The sequence below is a fragment of the Falco rusticolus genome, chromosome 3 (genome assembly GCF_015220075.1).
Source record: "Falco rusticolus isolate bFalRus1 chromosome 3, bFalRus1.pri, whole genome shotgun sequence".
Lineage (NCBI taxonomy): Eukaryota > Metazoa > Chordata > Aves > Falconiformes > Falconidae > Falco > Falco rusticolus.
In genome coordinates this window covers 63,808,484-63,825,173 of record NC_051189.1, presented here as the reverse complement: position 1 = coordinate 63,825,173, position 16,690 = coordinate 63,808,484, and the positions used below count along the sequence as shown (strand labels likewise).

General features: G+C 34.5%; 1 protein-coding gene across 4 annotated transcripts in view; it reads left to right on the top strand.

Moving 5' to 3' along the window:
* The window catches only part of LOC119145436 (cadherin-19-like), a 69,040-nt gene extending 53,386 nt beyond the window's left edge, over nt 1-15,654 (top strand). For all 4 annotated transcript variants that reach the window (XM_037381906.1, XM_037381904.1, XM_037381903.1 and 1 more), the window contains 3 exons: nt 7,937-8,054; nt 10,148-10,399; nt 14,110-15,654. In XM_037381906.1, coding sequence (XP_037237803.1) covers nt 7,937-8,054; nt 10,148-10,399; nt 14,110-14,600 — 861 coding nt within the window. In that variant the 3' untranslated portion in view covers nt 14,601-15,654. The remainder of the gene's footprint in view (nt 1-7,936; nt 8,055-10,147; nt 10,400-14,109) is intronic.
* Nucleotides 15,655-16,690: the final 1,036 nt, after the last annotated feature.

Here is a 16,690-nt window from a genome sequence, read left to right as displayed (position 1 = left end):
AGACCTAGGCATGGTGATTTCAGCAACAGCATAATGTAGCCTGGAAGAACCAGACTTAGACATAATTCAAACAAGATTGTTTCCTTTGGTGAGAAATCATTTATTGCAAACTGAATTCAAACCCTGTCTAGTTCAGTAGAAGTATGAAGATGCTTAAGTCACGCCCCTTGCAATACCTTCTCTAGCTAGCAGCTTAAGTGATTGTTGAATTAAGTATCCTCCACTGGAGGATTCTTTTCCATTTCCTACTCCTTTCTCAGGTGAATGGAGTAACATCAGTCAGCTGTCCCAATCTCCCAAGTAACACTACTGACTCTGTTTTCCTCCTGCAAAAAGAAAAATAGGCTATTCAAAGCTTAAAAACAAACAGAAAACAAATGAAAAAAAAAAGAAAAAAAGAAGTACAAAATGAGCAACAAAAGAAAGCAACCACAAAAAGCTATAGACAGAAAAATCTATATGTTTTTTCAAGACTTTAAAGCATTATTCGGACAAATGAAAAGGACCTTTGGGATATCTGTGATAGTTCTGTTCAAACATTTTGCTGTGTTTTGATTTCTGAACCACAGAGCAGAGCCTCTCTTTTTACACCAGCTTGGTTTACTTTGACCTGGATTAGTCTGCAGTGAAATAAAGCTTTCCCTGTTGCTGAAGTAATTTCTTTACAGCTTTCATCCATTTATGTGTCCTTCTATCAGCAGTTGGTTGGTTTGTTCTGCATTTGGTAATTTTCCACTCTGCAAAGGCTACCTCTGGTTCAGAGGTACTTGCAGCAAGCCATTTCTTTTGGGGTTTTGGTAACTCATTGACAGATCAAAGTACAGGCATTAAAACAAATGCCACTTCATGTTCCTTGCCTTCAAGACACCATGAATTAAATATGGAGGATTATAGAATGGATATTTGTAATCCATGTTTTGGAGTTGCCTACAATATAAAAAACTAAGTGATTTATTTCTTAGAGTTTTCATTATTCCATAATTACCTACTGACAAACAACATCTGTATGCTAACCCATTAATGGCTCCATTTCAATAACAATTAAGTATATATGTATTAACTATTTTGAGAATCACTGGTGAAAATGGCACTGTAAAAAATAGTAGTAGTAACAATAATAATAAACTCTTTAAGCATAAGAACCAGAATTATTCCTGTTTAACACTGTAATATCTGAAGGAAGGATGCGCATGATATACTTCCCATTTTACAGACAGGCAAAATGTTTGTCTAATTTTTTTTTTCCATCTTTTTTTTTTCTTTTTTCATTGCTATAGGTTTTTGAGAGTCACAGGCATCTTTAGTTTATCCTTTGGAGACCATGACAGTAATGTTAAATAATCTTCTCATTAACAAACGACCTTAGGAAGAACAACAGGAAATTGCAATTGAAGTGCATAATTATGACAGTCAGAGCTTATGATCTTTTATTTAATGTTTATGATTTAAAACAGAATTGATAGCTGATGTGTCTCCTTTAGTGTTTTTTGGGGTTTTTTTGTGGTTTGTTTTTTTTTGTTTGTTTGTTTGTTTTGGTTTGGTTTTTTTTTTTTTTTTTACTTTTTACTCACAGGAAAATGATTATTTACTTTCATCAGCAAGAAGCCAAAAGGTTCAAAATTGATTTTATCCATAGCCTGGCTATCCACTGCATAACACACTTCACATTTCAGAATAATCTCTTACAGCAGTTGAAGGGCTTGATCAGGACATTACACACCTTTTTATCTTAGTCATATATCTGCAATCAATTCTGAACAGCTCAGGAATCTGCTTACATGTTACAAGTTGAGATCAAAGTTGTATAGATACTCTATTGCATTTCAATTTCTAAAGCAGCTATCTCTATCCATTTAGCTGGAAATGATACACTGAAAGATATTCTCAGAGATGTTCTCCACTTCTAGAATTTACTTCCTTCCCTGATCTCAGCTGAGTTCTTTCTGGTTTCATGAGTGCCTCAACATATATTTGCATCCTCCAGCTTATAGTGTTTGGGAAAAGGGAAGGAAAGTCACCGCAGAGGGCAAGATACTGTCAAAAAAATTGTCTTATTTGGGTGACTTTTTCTTGGTGTCTGCCTGGTTTACAATAAAAGCAAGGCTGAGTCATGTGGCAAATAAGTTCACATAGCCTTAGTGTATACTAGGTTATGATAAAGAATGTGTAGAATAGAATAGTACATGAATAAAACTAATTGTTGGTTTAATTATCCAAACTCAGAGGCAGTTAATAGTGCCTTCATTCTAGAGAAGAAGGCTTGGTTTGAAGTTTTGAATTTTCTGCAACGTTAAAAAAAAATTGTCTACCTTTATTGAAAGAGCGTTGATCTTCATGTCCCTGTATAGTGGTTTTGTGAGTTACAGACATACTTAACCTCTGAAAGTCATTCAAACAAAAAGATATATTTTGGAATGTGAGAATATAGTCTGAAATCTGACAATAAAAATGGATGTAAAGACTGTAGATAGTTTTTTTTGGCATTGTCTAAATCCATTCTTCATCTTTATTAGACATATCAGTGGAGTTTTCACTATTCATTTCATGTTATAGGTCTGTGCTGTCCTATAATACAAAAGTTATCTGTATACTAACCAGAACTAAAGTTTTATTTTGCACATTGAAAAAACACTTTCAGTGTACCACCAGTATTAAATACATTATTTTCAAAATACTTGAACATGAAAGTTGCTATGTAAAATAAACTTCTCTCCTATTACAGCCATAGCTGGCATCAGATCAAATGGAACAGTATTAATAAGGCATCCAAACCCATGTTTCCCTTTTGATCAGGCCTTTTGACTTTATATCTATATGTAGGCAAGTAAATGATGACTCCAATGTGATATTAATTCTTTATATTTACCCTTTATGTGTGCGTACAGTAACTACAAACTGTTGAATACTAGAGGAAATATTCTATAAAAATGATCAGAACATGAAGTGGACCAAATCTGTCTCAAAGATAACACTAAAGACATTTCAACAAGAATGAATTTTAAGCAGAAAGCTTAATTGCCAAGGCATTAATAAATTAACTGAGCCTGAAACTGCAGCTTAAAAGTTTGATGTAAGCTGTATCAAATATCTTATGTTATGTGTAAGCAAGCTGACCATCTAGAATGTACCTATTTGTATGCGTGGTAATTCAGCACTAGTGGATATTGGTCTTTCTTCATATCAAACAGATTTCGCTGAAAACAAGCTACGCTGAACACACCTACATTCTGAATTAATGCTGTCTTCTCTAATGAGTATTTATTCTGGTTATTCTGAGTTCTTGTAGTCTGGGGGTCATATATGAAGTGACTTCTATGTTGTAGCTTGCTTAGTAATTTTCATTAGATCTAAAGAAGTGAGTACGTATGCAGAGCACTTTGAGTTAGAGACAACAAAAAAACCCCAACAAATTTATTTACTCAGTAGTTAGCATATAATAAAATAATCATTCATTACAGTGTTACAGTGAAAATGGAGTACTCATTTGATATTACTTTGCTACACAATGAAATATTGACAGAAGAGAGGAAATCTTTAACTTATGATTAATGTCATAAATGAGCAGTTTGCTAAAACAGATCATTTCTAACAAACCGTGATGTAAAATGATTTTTGATAGCAGAGAAGTGAAAATGAAATGTTAGTAAGCCAATGTTTGTTATTTCACCTTGTTAGGTTCTCTTCATCATTTACGAAAAACATCTGAGCAGTAGTGATAAGAAAATAAAACGTTAAAAAGAGAAAAAGAATGAGGGCATCACTTAGAGTATAAAAACATTGTGAAGCTGTGAAAGCACCATATATCCTAGCAGTCCCTTACTCTAAGCTATACCTGCAGATTCACAGATCGTAATTTGTGACATTTTGCAACAGTGGCCACATTGGCCCATGGAAAACTCCTTTTTCTATTTTATACAGACCATGATTCATCAACATTATCTCAGAGCAGAATGGAACAGGTAAGAATAGTTCTTCAGCATATACAAACAAACATAAAAATGCACCTAAGTGTCATGGCATGAGCTTTGTAATAGTTATTCCTTTGCTGAGATGTACACCATTTTATTTATAGCTGAGAAGAAACATCTTACAGTATATCCAGTGAAATCAGATCAATATTGTGCAAATCTGGTTTTCAAAAATGAAATAGAAGCAGTGAAAAGGAAAACCTTAGTCTTGAGTTAGAAGGTCTATCTGGAAAGTGCAGGTGTTGACTAATCTACCTACACTAAACTTTGATGGTGATCAAATATCATTAAGCAATGAGAAAAATCCCACTAGCCAATTTGAACAAAACCAGTTCTATACTCCCCAAACAGGTGGGTGATCTGATATCTTACATCCTACAAATGATAGCAGTTCCTATTGAAGGATGTTATGTGGAAAACAAAACAAAAGAAACTAAAGTAAGAAGGAAGAGGTGGCAAATCTGTGCCTACTTGCTTCCACCTGTCTGATGGGAATGATAAGACTATACCTGGGTATGGAGGCATGCACAAAGGACTTAACATTATACACTCAGAGTACTTTAGCATAAAAATTAATGGTACTTGTGATTGTTCAGTTGGATAGTTTAAGCCTTAAGTTGAATCTGGTAGAAAGAAAACTCTTAGAATCTAAAAGGATTATAATAGAAAAGCTTTCTTCTTCCTTCTGAGCATTTCCATAATGCCAGTTCAGTGAGACCACCTAGGATTAAGGAAATACATTTTCAATGAATTTTCATCAAGACTACCTGGCAGTCAGCTACTCCATACTCCAAACTTGCTATTTGCAAGACAAACAACACCCAGCTAGATGTTCAGTACAGAAGGGTTTACAAAAAATCTCTTTACGCAAAGTAATTAGTCAATGAAAGATCAGAGCTGTTACTAATATCTTAGACTCCCTCACTGGTGACATTTATTAGTTGCAAGTGCTCCCTAATCAGATGGAAGGGGAAGGGGAATGTAACAGGCCATATCTTTTTGTGACCTTTGATCAAAGGGCCTCCTGCTGTTCCTAGCAATGATCTCATTGTGTTTGGAAAGAAACAGTAAATGAGGCCCACCCACCATGAACTTAAATCATTTTTTCAAGAAAAATTAAGTGACTTAATCTCAGTTTTAAAGAAATGTACATTTTCAAATGGGCTGCTGGATTATTACAGCTTCTACATGCATGAGACCTGATATAAGGAATTTTACAGCAATTAAATGTCAGCCTATTCAATACAACAACTGATACAACCTTGCAGAAGCAACAAATCATTCAGTCTAAACTCTTTGTTTACACACTAAAATGTAATGTTTTTTTAAACCTTGAATCACTAGCAAGAAGTGCAGTTTTTCAGTCTGCGATAACAGTCTCCCTGGTGAAAGGCTAGAATCTCGTACATTAGATGTACAAAATCCTAGGAAACGAGAAAAAAAGAAACAGTTTCGTTCTCCTGGGTGATTTTTCCTTTAGAGTCAGCAAAATCAGAGCTGCCTATTGCTCTCTGAATATTTTATAGACTCATCTGAGTTTTGCTGATTCTTAGTGGAAGTGGTACAGTAAGAAAGAAATAAACAATAAGGGTTTTCCCTGTCCTTGTGTTCCAAATATTCCCCTACTTCTAAGGTGAATCCTTAAAGGTATATTCATATGACTAGAATAGCCATAGCAGTCTTAGGTTTGTGGAGAGCAGCACAGTTCAAAACAAGGGAAGGTGTTTTGGTTTTTGGTTTGTTTTTTTTTTTTTTTCAGCTAGCCACATACTCCTCAGAAGTTTATTGATTGGATCACATATAAATCAAATTTGTTGGGGCAAATACATTCTGTATGTAGAATAACAGAAGTTAACAATAAAATAGCAAAACAGTATCTAACTCACAACTGCAGTAATTTTGATTTTCAAACATGATAGACTCCTAAGCATCTACTTTCCAAAGACATTGCTAATACCTAGTTAAATAATTATTAATCAGACTGAAAAGTGAAAGTATAAAAATCACATCTATAATTAATGTTTTTGGTTTTGGTCTTTTTTGTTTTGTTTTGGTTTGGTTTTTTAGGTAGGTAACTTTTCACTAGCATGTCACTAAAATAAAACCAAACCAAACCAATACAAATTAGATGTGGCTAAGATGTCTTTGTAGGCTACTATATTACTTCTCATATTCAGTCTGTTCTAGCTTGATAGACCCTGAGTTGTACAGATAGACATATATCCATACAAATCTTTTTCTCAGAGGCAACCATGGAGATGTTAGCAGCAAAGCATAGCCTTTAAAAGTTTTTTGAGGTATATGGTAAAATATTATCATAAAAATGTGCCATTCTTCATGTTTTAGGCTGGGTATATAATTTTGTTCTTTATGGCTGTTCATATTAGGCATATTTTAGGAATGGTATCCCCTTCTAAAACTGAAGCCTGTGGTTTATTATCAAGATAATTTTAGTGAATAGTTATTGTTCTTCACTGATTTCTTGACCTGCATGCTTATACCTGTCTTTGCGTCACCTTAGCTGTTTTGTTTTCTCTGAGGAAAGGGAAAAAATTCCCTGATGAAGTACGTCACTGAACAATCACTCCTCTCATTAGTGGCAATAAAAAAATCTCAACGGTAGTCATTTTTCCATAGAGTGAAAACATAAATTTGTAATAAATTTCAGATATGAAAAGGGAACAGTGCTATCTTCTGGGGTGTAAGCCTCATTTTGCACTCTGCTGTGATGGTTTCATCAAACTTAGCTTCTTGAAAAGAAAAATAATGTGTGTTGAAGTCTTAGATCTTTGACTGAGAAATGGTTTAATCAAGAAAGAATTTTCAAAGGCACAGATGGAAAGCTGTAGTCATTTCCGTCGACGTACTGCTTTACTTTTAGAGCACCACTTGTAACATGCAGGTTCCTTCTGGTTCAAGGAAAGTTGAGGCTTTAAGTTTCTTGGGCACAAATCTCTACAAGGCGTGAGATGACTGATAAAATAGAACCCAAGTTCAAATTGGATACTATCTTTTCTGAAAGTAGGTGGGCTTGCATCAGTTTGTTTTCCTCCTGATCACTTACTAATAATGCTGATGCTCAGGTCATTAAACATTTACTGATAAAAGTAACAAAAATAAGCTCTTTTAAAGCATAAATTTTGCTGATTATGTTAACTGTAACTTGGTTATTTATTTGCAGAGATGGAAGATATTCCTTTGCATGATAACTGTTATTTTTTATTTTATCTTGGAATGACTATCTAGTTTGACATATTTGTAAATGAAGGCTGTTTTGCTTTCTTCAGAAAAAGCAACCAAGAAGTTCCATAATCAATCCGTTATAATATCCAGTTTCAACAATTGAACACATGACGTTGTCACCATATATCACTTACTGGAGCTACAATACATCAGTTGAATGATGTCAATCTGTTTGTGGGTTGGAAGGAAATGGGTTTTGTATAGAAGGATTTGTTCAAATTTTCACCTTGAAAAAAAAAGAACAGAACACTATATATATGGTTACTTTTTTCAGTTATGGAAACTTCATTTACCCCTGGTCTTTTGATCCAGTAAATACTTTATATTTTCTCAAGATTTTAATGCCTGCCTCTTGTAAATTGATGAAAAATCAAAGCAGAGAATTTGCATAATATTAGTCTCAATAAGCCTGTTTTGGTATAGAAGGTATATATTTGTTAGTGCTTTAACATGCACTCAACATGTATTCACAGATCACATCTCTAACATCAACAGTTTAACATGCCTAAGATGTTTTTTTATTCTTTTAAAGGACAAGTAAATACTTTCATGTTTGATTGTTTGGGTTTTGTTTTGTTTTATTATTATTATTATTATTATTATTATTATTGTTATTATTATTGTTATTGTTATTATTGTTATTATTATTATTATTATTATTTTATTCTTTTAAAGACAAGTAAATACTTTTATTCTTAAACAATTCTGTTTGTCTGTGTTTCCAGCTAATTCAAAGCATCAGTGCAGTGGATCAAGATGACTCAGCAAATGGTCACCATTTTTACTTCTCATTGGCTCAGGAGGCCACAAACAATTCAGATTTTACTGTCAAAGATAATCAAGGTAGTGTCATTCATGTAGCTCTTTAAGACCTCCCTAATCAAAATTTCATGCTTCTAGTGGTCCTCACATTCTGTAAAAATTTCCACTTAAATATAAATTGTCTTTATAAGATATGATCATGCATTTCAATAATACCAAAAAGTTTATTTTCCCTTTTCAGCCAAATAAACAGCAAAAGACAGTTTTATTTCAATGAAAGAAATAAATGCTGAGATGAAAAATACACTGGTATTCTTTAAAATCTATTTACTTAATGTAGGATATGGTGGGAAATACCAACAATCTTGTTAAAATTATCTCTTTGTTGAAGAAACAAGATGGCCAGAAAGAGAAGATTGTTGTTAATGTAAGTCCATCACTTCATCCCTTCAGCAAGACCAAAATTATAAACACAGATAAACAGGAATGCAGTCTTATTTCTTAATACTTTTTAAACTGCATACACTTATTACTGATGACATCATACAAATGTCTTCTATATATATTCTAATGTATTCAGAAATTATATTGATTGAGAGTCTTATTAAAAGAATGATATAGAGAGATATCAAACAAAACCAGTCTGCTGTGAAAACGTCAATACAATATCTGATGGAATTTCAGGGAAGATGACCACTCAGAGTCACTTTGCTGAGACTACAAAGAAGAGCTTCTTCAGACTCAGCTAAAGTACACGCTGTACTTACTGATTTTTCTGATTATTTGAATGTTCTGCCTAGGTGAATAAATCAGTGGAAATCAGTTTTGGAATGTTCAGACTATGTTAAAAAGCAAACTACTTCTCTCAATACCTCTAAAGTTAGTCAATCTATTAATATGTATTTCAGTTCCCAGGTTCATTAACATCTCACTCAGTGCCAGGAAGAGATAAGTTGTTACACTGAGGTCAAATTGTGTACAAGCCACGAGCCTTTCCCACTTTTGCTCATTCTGCAAGGCCCAAGCAAAGCCACACACATGGCAATACAACCAGTTCTTTTTGGTGGTTATTGATGGGGTGGGGAGGGGGCAGAGGAGGAAATCTTTTAAATTATGGTACTGTCAGTGCAATCTCTCTTTCTGCTGCATTTCATAGAAATGGCTGGGTGAACTGGGATCATCCTATGCAAAAGCAAAAGTGACTCTACAGATCTGGAGAATTTTACCTCAGAGTTACTTTCTGAACTATGACAGAAACCTAGAAGAACTTAAATGTGAGGGAGTTAACTTCAGTAGACTTTGATTAGTTTAGATACCAGATTATCTGGTATTACACAGATAATGGTAGAAACACTTTTTTTTTGCCTACATACATGAATGCACACATGCAGAAATTCACCCTGCCAAAATGAAAAAAATCTGATATGTATATATTTATAGATTTTTCTTCTTTCCATTATACAGAGATTTAGGCAGAGCTAATTTGTTTTGCAACAAGCTGTTTCAGATTTGAATTAGTTGATATGCAACAGGAGCTGAATTTGAGCCATTTACTGGGTTTGGTACAGAACTGATTTCTAAACTCTAATAGTTAAATACAAAGTAAGGTGAGACCCTATAGCAGCTTGTCGTTAAATTAGATAGGAGCTTAGATAGGTCTAGTTTTTGAGTCAGGGAAATAAATAAAAGACTAGTTCACTGGACTTTTTTCTTGCTTTCTCTTCTTTTCCTTGTCACCTGCTTTCTCTGTGGGCTGCCAGACACACTTTTGAAGCCTTTTGATTGGTAAACTGTCTATATTTCATCTGTGAACTGCTGGATTGCTAGCAGCTGGATACATGGAATCGTTTTAAGAATCAATTAATTAGTCTGAGCAGGTTTCAGGTACTGGAAAAAGTGGGGGTTTTTTTAGCTTTGAACATAAAAAACAAAGCCTCTATGTCAATTTTTTTTTTTTTTTTTATTGCCCCTGGAATACATATGTCAAAAATAAATGCAGTTTATACAGTTTACACAAAACACCCACCACATGTCAATGCCTGGTTTTACTTTTTTAACTTTTTTAATAGGTAGCTTTGCACAGTACCATTGTTTTTAAAATAGGTCAGATTCCACTAGAGTTTTATCGTTAAAAAGTGATAAATGTGTACCATACATAATAATTTATCTTCTAGATAACACAGCTGGAATTTTCACAGCAAAAAGTGGCTTCAAGAGGCAAGAGCAGTTTTATTTCTACTTGCCAATCTTAATTCTGGATAACGGAATTCCACCACTGTCAAGCACAAATACTCTCACCATCACTGTCTGCGACTGTGACACTGAAGTTAATGCCTTGTACTGTCGATATGGGGCTTTCATGTATTCCATGGGTCTCAGCACAGAAGCTTTAGTAGCTGTTTTGGCTTGCATACTAATACTCCTCGGTAAGTATGAGAATGAGAAATTGTTTTGTTTCCTTCTACAGTGGGCTTGGTTGAGTGACAAAGATGTTTCCTTGACTGGAAGACTGGAAGTACTGTGTTATTCAGAAAACTTGCAATAAGGCAAATGATCCATTTTTCTGTTTTTCTAATTATAGTTCACCTCCCACAATTCCAGTTTTCAGTAAAATTTGAATTCTAAGACAATGTTCGCAAAGTTGGCTCTAGTTGAATCATGGTCCTACTTACTCCTCCAGCTCTATAATAATAAAGACTTGGGAGTCCAAGGTCTGTTTTTAGCCCGGGTAAAGCTGAAGACCGGGTTACACAAGAAAATTCGCTAGTATAAGAATATATGTAAAGGAGCAACACCTTACTCGTTCTGCCTTAGGTATGCCAAATGTAGAGGTATGATCAATATAAAATAATGAAAGAAAAAGAGAATCTGATACTCTCAGAAAGCAACTCCAGAAACAAATGGGGAGTTTCTCTGTGAGTTCATAAAGCTGTATTGCCAGGCAGCCTTTTCTCCAAATGTTGGACATCCCCTTTTACCTTTCAGCAGACACCAGATTAACCTGCATTAAAGTGTAGAGCTTGTGGGGGTGTCAAAATGGGTTTGAGAGCATTTTAAGCACACAATTGCACTTGTATTGCTGCAAAGGGTCATAGCTGGGAAATGGCACTCAGAACCAGACCAGCTACCCAAGGCTGGCTGTTCCTGCTCTGCATGGGGCCATGGCTGCTGCAAGGCATATTGCAGTGACAGCACACAGGGAAACAGTTTCTTTACCTGGTGAAACATGCAGGTATCCCTGCTACAGTGAATTTGTCTTCTTCCAGCAAAAATAATATACAATAATGTGCAATAATATGGCATATCCATATTATGCCATAAAGCAGTATGCTTCATAAAGTGACATATCCAAAAATACCACAAAACGATCAATGGATTATATATAGTAAAACCATTCTTCCACCAGTGAAACTACAAACAAACAACTCCAAAGTAAGAAAATTACAATAGAATCAGGATTTCACTAAGCAATGTGATATCACATCATCATTATATATTGGGCAAACATAGCATAAATTTGTTTTCAATAAAATTTTTACAAAAGGCAAAATATGACCAGAATTAAAACAAAACTGCAGCATAATAACTAGTACACAAATATCATGTCCACAAAGAAAGAAGTAATAACAGAAATTACACTGCCTTAAGAAACAAAAACTTTCAGTGAAAATTATTTTCACAACGTATTTGTCAGTCACAGCAAATATAATAGTAATATTTTTAAAGTCCTATATTATTGAAAGAAATACACAAAACTTTAAGCAAACACACACCCACACCCCACACCCCACACCCTGATGGCTAGCTGGGTAAAGAACATTCTTTTTTCTACTCTTGTTACACAATATGACCTCTACTAGCCTATAAATAACAGCATACAACACAAAACGTACAATCATTAACTACATGAAAGCTGAGGCTAGAAAATGAAGGCTTGCAGCATTATTCTAATGCCATAGTAGCAATAGAAGGCAAGAAAGACAAGTCCAGTAAAGCTAATGGGATTATTTTGAGTTTACACCAGTGAAAAAAGAAATTTAACAAGTTAAAAATCACCCATATTCTGCATTATGTCCACAAGGTCACAGCTTATTTTCCTTAGAATAAGGAATAAAAACTGGGTCTAAATATTTCCTGTTGTACCTTTGACCTCCTGACTGGATCTCTGGTGAGAACTCATGGAAATTTCTCCTAAAATGGGACCCTGTAATTTAATTCCACAGTTAAATGAATTGCCCAGAAGCAGCATGTGTACCTGTCAGTTATGAGTCAGCATCTTCATATGGCTTTGAAGTCTCAAGATGAGGTAACATGCAGGAAACTGCAGAAGCAGAATGGCCTACAAAACGATATGTGCTTTTATTTATCCTTATGAACACATTGGATAAACAGGGCAAGGACGAAAACAATGGAAGATTATCTCATAATTATTGTGTCTAGATAGGAGTACTTCTGGCCAGACACTAGCCATTTCTTGACTCCATAGCAAACTCCAGGGATGTACTAGTTCCCCTAGTTACATGTCTTGTTTTCCAACAGTGAAAGCAGGAACACACAATTGAATTTTTGGTTTCTAGACTGGTCTGCACTTCAGAGTCACCTTATTTAAATCTGAGCTTTCCTTGTCTCAGGCAATCTTCAGTAGTGGCCTCAAAAGCAGCCCCCCTGATTGTAGTCCCTGTTTTAAACCTTGCAGTGTAGTTGCAGCACGCATTTCAAGGGTTTTTTTGATTGTTGCAGGATATCTGAACTTCATCATTTTGTGTTATGCACTTAAGAGACTGAGGGTCAGAGAAACTATATCACTGCATTATCCAAGCCATCAGTGAAATTATTGCAGAGAGGTCCTCTCTCCAGATGGAATAAGCCCTTGGTGTCTACTGGGCCTATGCATATCACAAAAGCCAAAGCAGGGATACAGATAAATGTCTTACAGACACACATATTTTAAATGCATTAAGTTTTCAAATGTATTTTTGTGATTATTTGAAATGAAATTATAAAAATTTCTATGCATAATGTGTTTGGCACATATCTGAAAACTAAAGTTTAATTTTTTTTCCATTTTTCTGTATCATCATGTGTACCATTGGAAGAGTTCATCATGCAATGGGTTTAGAAAGTTGAAACAATCTGGGGTTTAATAATGTATTATAACATTGTAGAAATTCTTATTTGCAACACTTTCAAGTTTGGTGTTGGTGTCTCCCAATCAAATGAAATAGTATAAAGTAAATATATAGAAATAAAGAACTACTTCAGGTCCTTCATATCCCTAAGTGAGGTAGAATCCTGCCATTGTTGGTAGTTGTTGAGTAAAAAATTAAACCCCACAAACTACTTCCTTATTAAATAGAAAAGCAGTAAGATTTATTTAAAAACTGAAATCATTAATCTCTGTGAAGTCATAGACTGTTTCAGAGGGATTATTCAGCTGAAAATGAAATGAGTTATGATTAAAAAATAATGCTTTAAAATAAAATCTAAAAAAGTTTCATATATGAGAGAAACAAGGTGCTCTGATAAATAGGCCTTGGTAGTAAATACTGCTACAACATCATGCAAAATTTGGTGATAATGTTCAAATTTCCAAACCAACATAACAGAAATAATTGAACCATACCCTGCATGGTCTATGGAACTGAATGATTCAACCAGCTGAGGAAAATATCTTATTGCCTCATTTTTCATTTGATCTTCCTGGGGCTTTGTTCTGAGAGAAAGTGAGAGATAAAGAATTTAAATTCTGAATGTGAAATTGACGTATTATGTGACAAACCAAAGCAGTTTCAAAAAGCATAACCTGTGTTTCTATCAGTTTCAAACTCCCATCTACCAAAAGAGCTGCTCCATTTCATTCACCTGTTTTACAGGTCCTGTTGTAGCCATTTTCCCACCACATACTATGCTCATCTCAAAACCATAAACCCCATAAGAATTACAGCTCCATATTTTTTTTAAGATAGCTTCACTTTGCAATGGCATCAGTATTAAGAAACATTACCATTTTTTTAATCTTTCCAAGCACATTCAAAGTGTCTGGTTCTGTTTATTTTTTCCCTTGTTTATGTCTTTTTTTTCTTTTCTCTTTGTGTGGTTTGTTTGTTTGGTTTGTTTTGTTTTGTTTTTTTGTCAGTGTTCTTTTTGGCAATCATAGCCATAAGGCAGCAGAGGAAGAGGTCTCCTTTTTCAGAGAAAACAGAAGAATTCAGAGAAAATATTGTCAGGTATGATGATGAAGGAGGTGGTGAGGAGGATACAGAAGCCTTTGATATTTCAGCACTGAGGACCCGTACCGTCATGCGAATGCACAAACCTCGGAAGAAGGTCAGCACAGAGATCCACAGCCTCTACAGACAGTCTCTACAGGTTGGCCCCGACAGTGCAATTTTCAGGCAATTCATTTCAGAAAAGCTTGAAGAAGCAAATACAGACCCTAGTGCTCCTCCATATGACTCACTTCAATGCTATGCATTTGAGGGAATGGGTTCTTTGGCAGGATCCCTCAGTTCTTTAGGTTCAAATATGTCAGATGAGGATCAGAGTTATGACTATCTTACAAACTGGGGACCTCACTTCAAACAGCTTGCAGGCATGTACACTTCCAGTAGAAGTGCGGGGGATTAGTTACTCTTTGGTTTGCTGTTTTATTTTCCCAGATCTTGGCCATCAAAAAGAACTGTGGATTTTTAAAAAGGTGATCATCCCACATTTAAGCATGAAAAATAAAAGCCCAAGGTGGTTTGGTTTTTTTCCCTGGAAAAAGAACTTTTAAAATCTTTTAAAGAACTTTTGAAAAACCACACCAGGTATGTCATGAGGTGAGGGAGTGGAGACTCTTGTTTTAAAATCTTGTGGTTATTTAGGTGCCCAAATGCAAACCGTGCTGCTCTGGATACATAGGTCCCCTTCTGGATACTGAAAACTGTCCTGCAAGTACAAAAGGAGGAGGAGAAGCCATAAATGGTTATTGTAAATATTCTGTCATCCTTAAGCTTTAAACTGTTTCCAAAGTTAAGACAGACTTTTGCAGTTGCAGTTGAGTATATTCATTAACCAGTGTTAAACATGCATATTTGTATAATGCTTCATTATATAAATCTACTTGTGTGAAAAAGTGGACCTTACATATTCTAATACAATTGTCAGAAGCACTCATAGAATCATCTATTTATTGTTCTTAGGGTGATAAAACTAAAACAAATGTCTTTTCCTATCAGTGTAAAAATAAAGACCTATTACAACATCAGCAAGTATTTGCTGCCATTTTAGTTTTTAATAGAACTATTGGAAAATGTATAAACCAATACTTAATTTAGCAAATAAGATGGAAAAAAAGAAATCAGTTCAAGTTAGAATCAATAGTCAACATAAATACTGCAATCGACCATGTTATATATGACTGTACTTAGAACAAAATGCTATACAAATACAGGCATTTTTCCTTTTATTAAGGGTTTAAAGGATGACTGAATTACCAGCACAGATTTATTTTTTTATTATGGAATAGAAAATCATCTGCAGCAGTCAGTTGTATTATAACAATATTAAGAATCTTTAAAATGCTAAGATGATGGTTATAAACCATCATTATATGGATATATGTTATGTATAAACATTATATGGATATAATGTTATGTGTAACATTAGATAATAAGATAATAAAATGCTTTAATGTTAATCCACTTCTGAAAATGGTTCTGGATCATTCTGCAAGACTCAAGTCAGTCAAAATTAATTTCCTACTGTATTTTTTCCAAATATTCATTAACGAATATGAATCTGTCTCAGAATATTGTTTTACTCTTCCTTATACCACTACCCAGAAGCAATTTTGGATCTGAGGGTTATCAAAAATGTTGAAAATGGTCTGTCTGGAAGGAGCAATCCACCTGTTTTTTATTCATCTCTCTTCCATGATGTACTTATTTTACAGAAATTACATGGTGTAATCAATTCATACATTTCCACAAGTAAAAGCTGGCATCAGGATAAGGAAAATTACGCAACATGCTGCTTTTTTTTTTTTGTTTTGTTTTGTTTTGTTTTCTCTTCCCCTCTCTTTTTTAAAATAAGATTTTAAATAAATGTTACTGAATTACAAAAAGCCAGGCAAAGCTTTTGCAAGGAAAAAGAAAAAAAAAAACCAACCTAATGAAAAAACGCAACAGAAAAAGGCATGTAATATACAAGCTCTGTGATGTTTGCTACAATTGCTGATGATTGAAGAAAACTAAGTGGAAAGGTTCCAGGGCAGAGTTTAAATTCCTGTTAGCTAAAAATAAAACATGTGGAGGAGTTTGAGATCTGCTAAGGGCAGAAACGTTATTCATGATATTCATAGCTGGAAAAATACAGGGTTGGTGTCACCCAACCAGGTGCAGATGAACCAGCACCTGCTTCATAAGGAAAATTGTTTCTTCCCAGTCTCACACTAGGACACCAGTATGAATAAGCACCTACAAGACAGCTTTACAAGATGCACAAGTAAACCCATTATATAAATGGCTAATGATTATGTTCAATGGCTCTCAAAAAGATATGGCAAAATAATTTTTGAGATAATCTTGTTCATATTAGTATTTGTTCCATGGAGAGGAATAGAGAGACAACAACTATGCATGCACTGGTTGCTGTAGATGTGGCGTGTGGTGAAAAGCATATTTTTAGGATTAAGTCTAGAGGTTTATGTGGGTTATACCCTAAACAAATTCTTA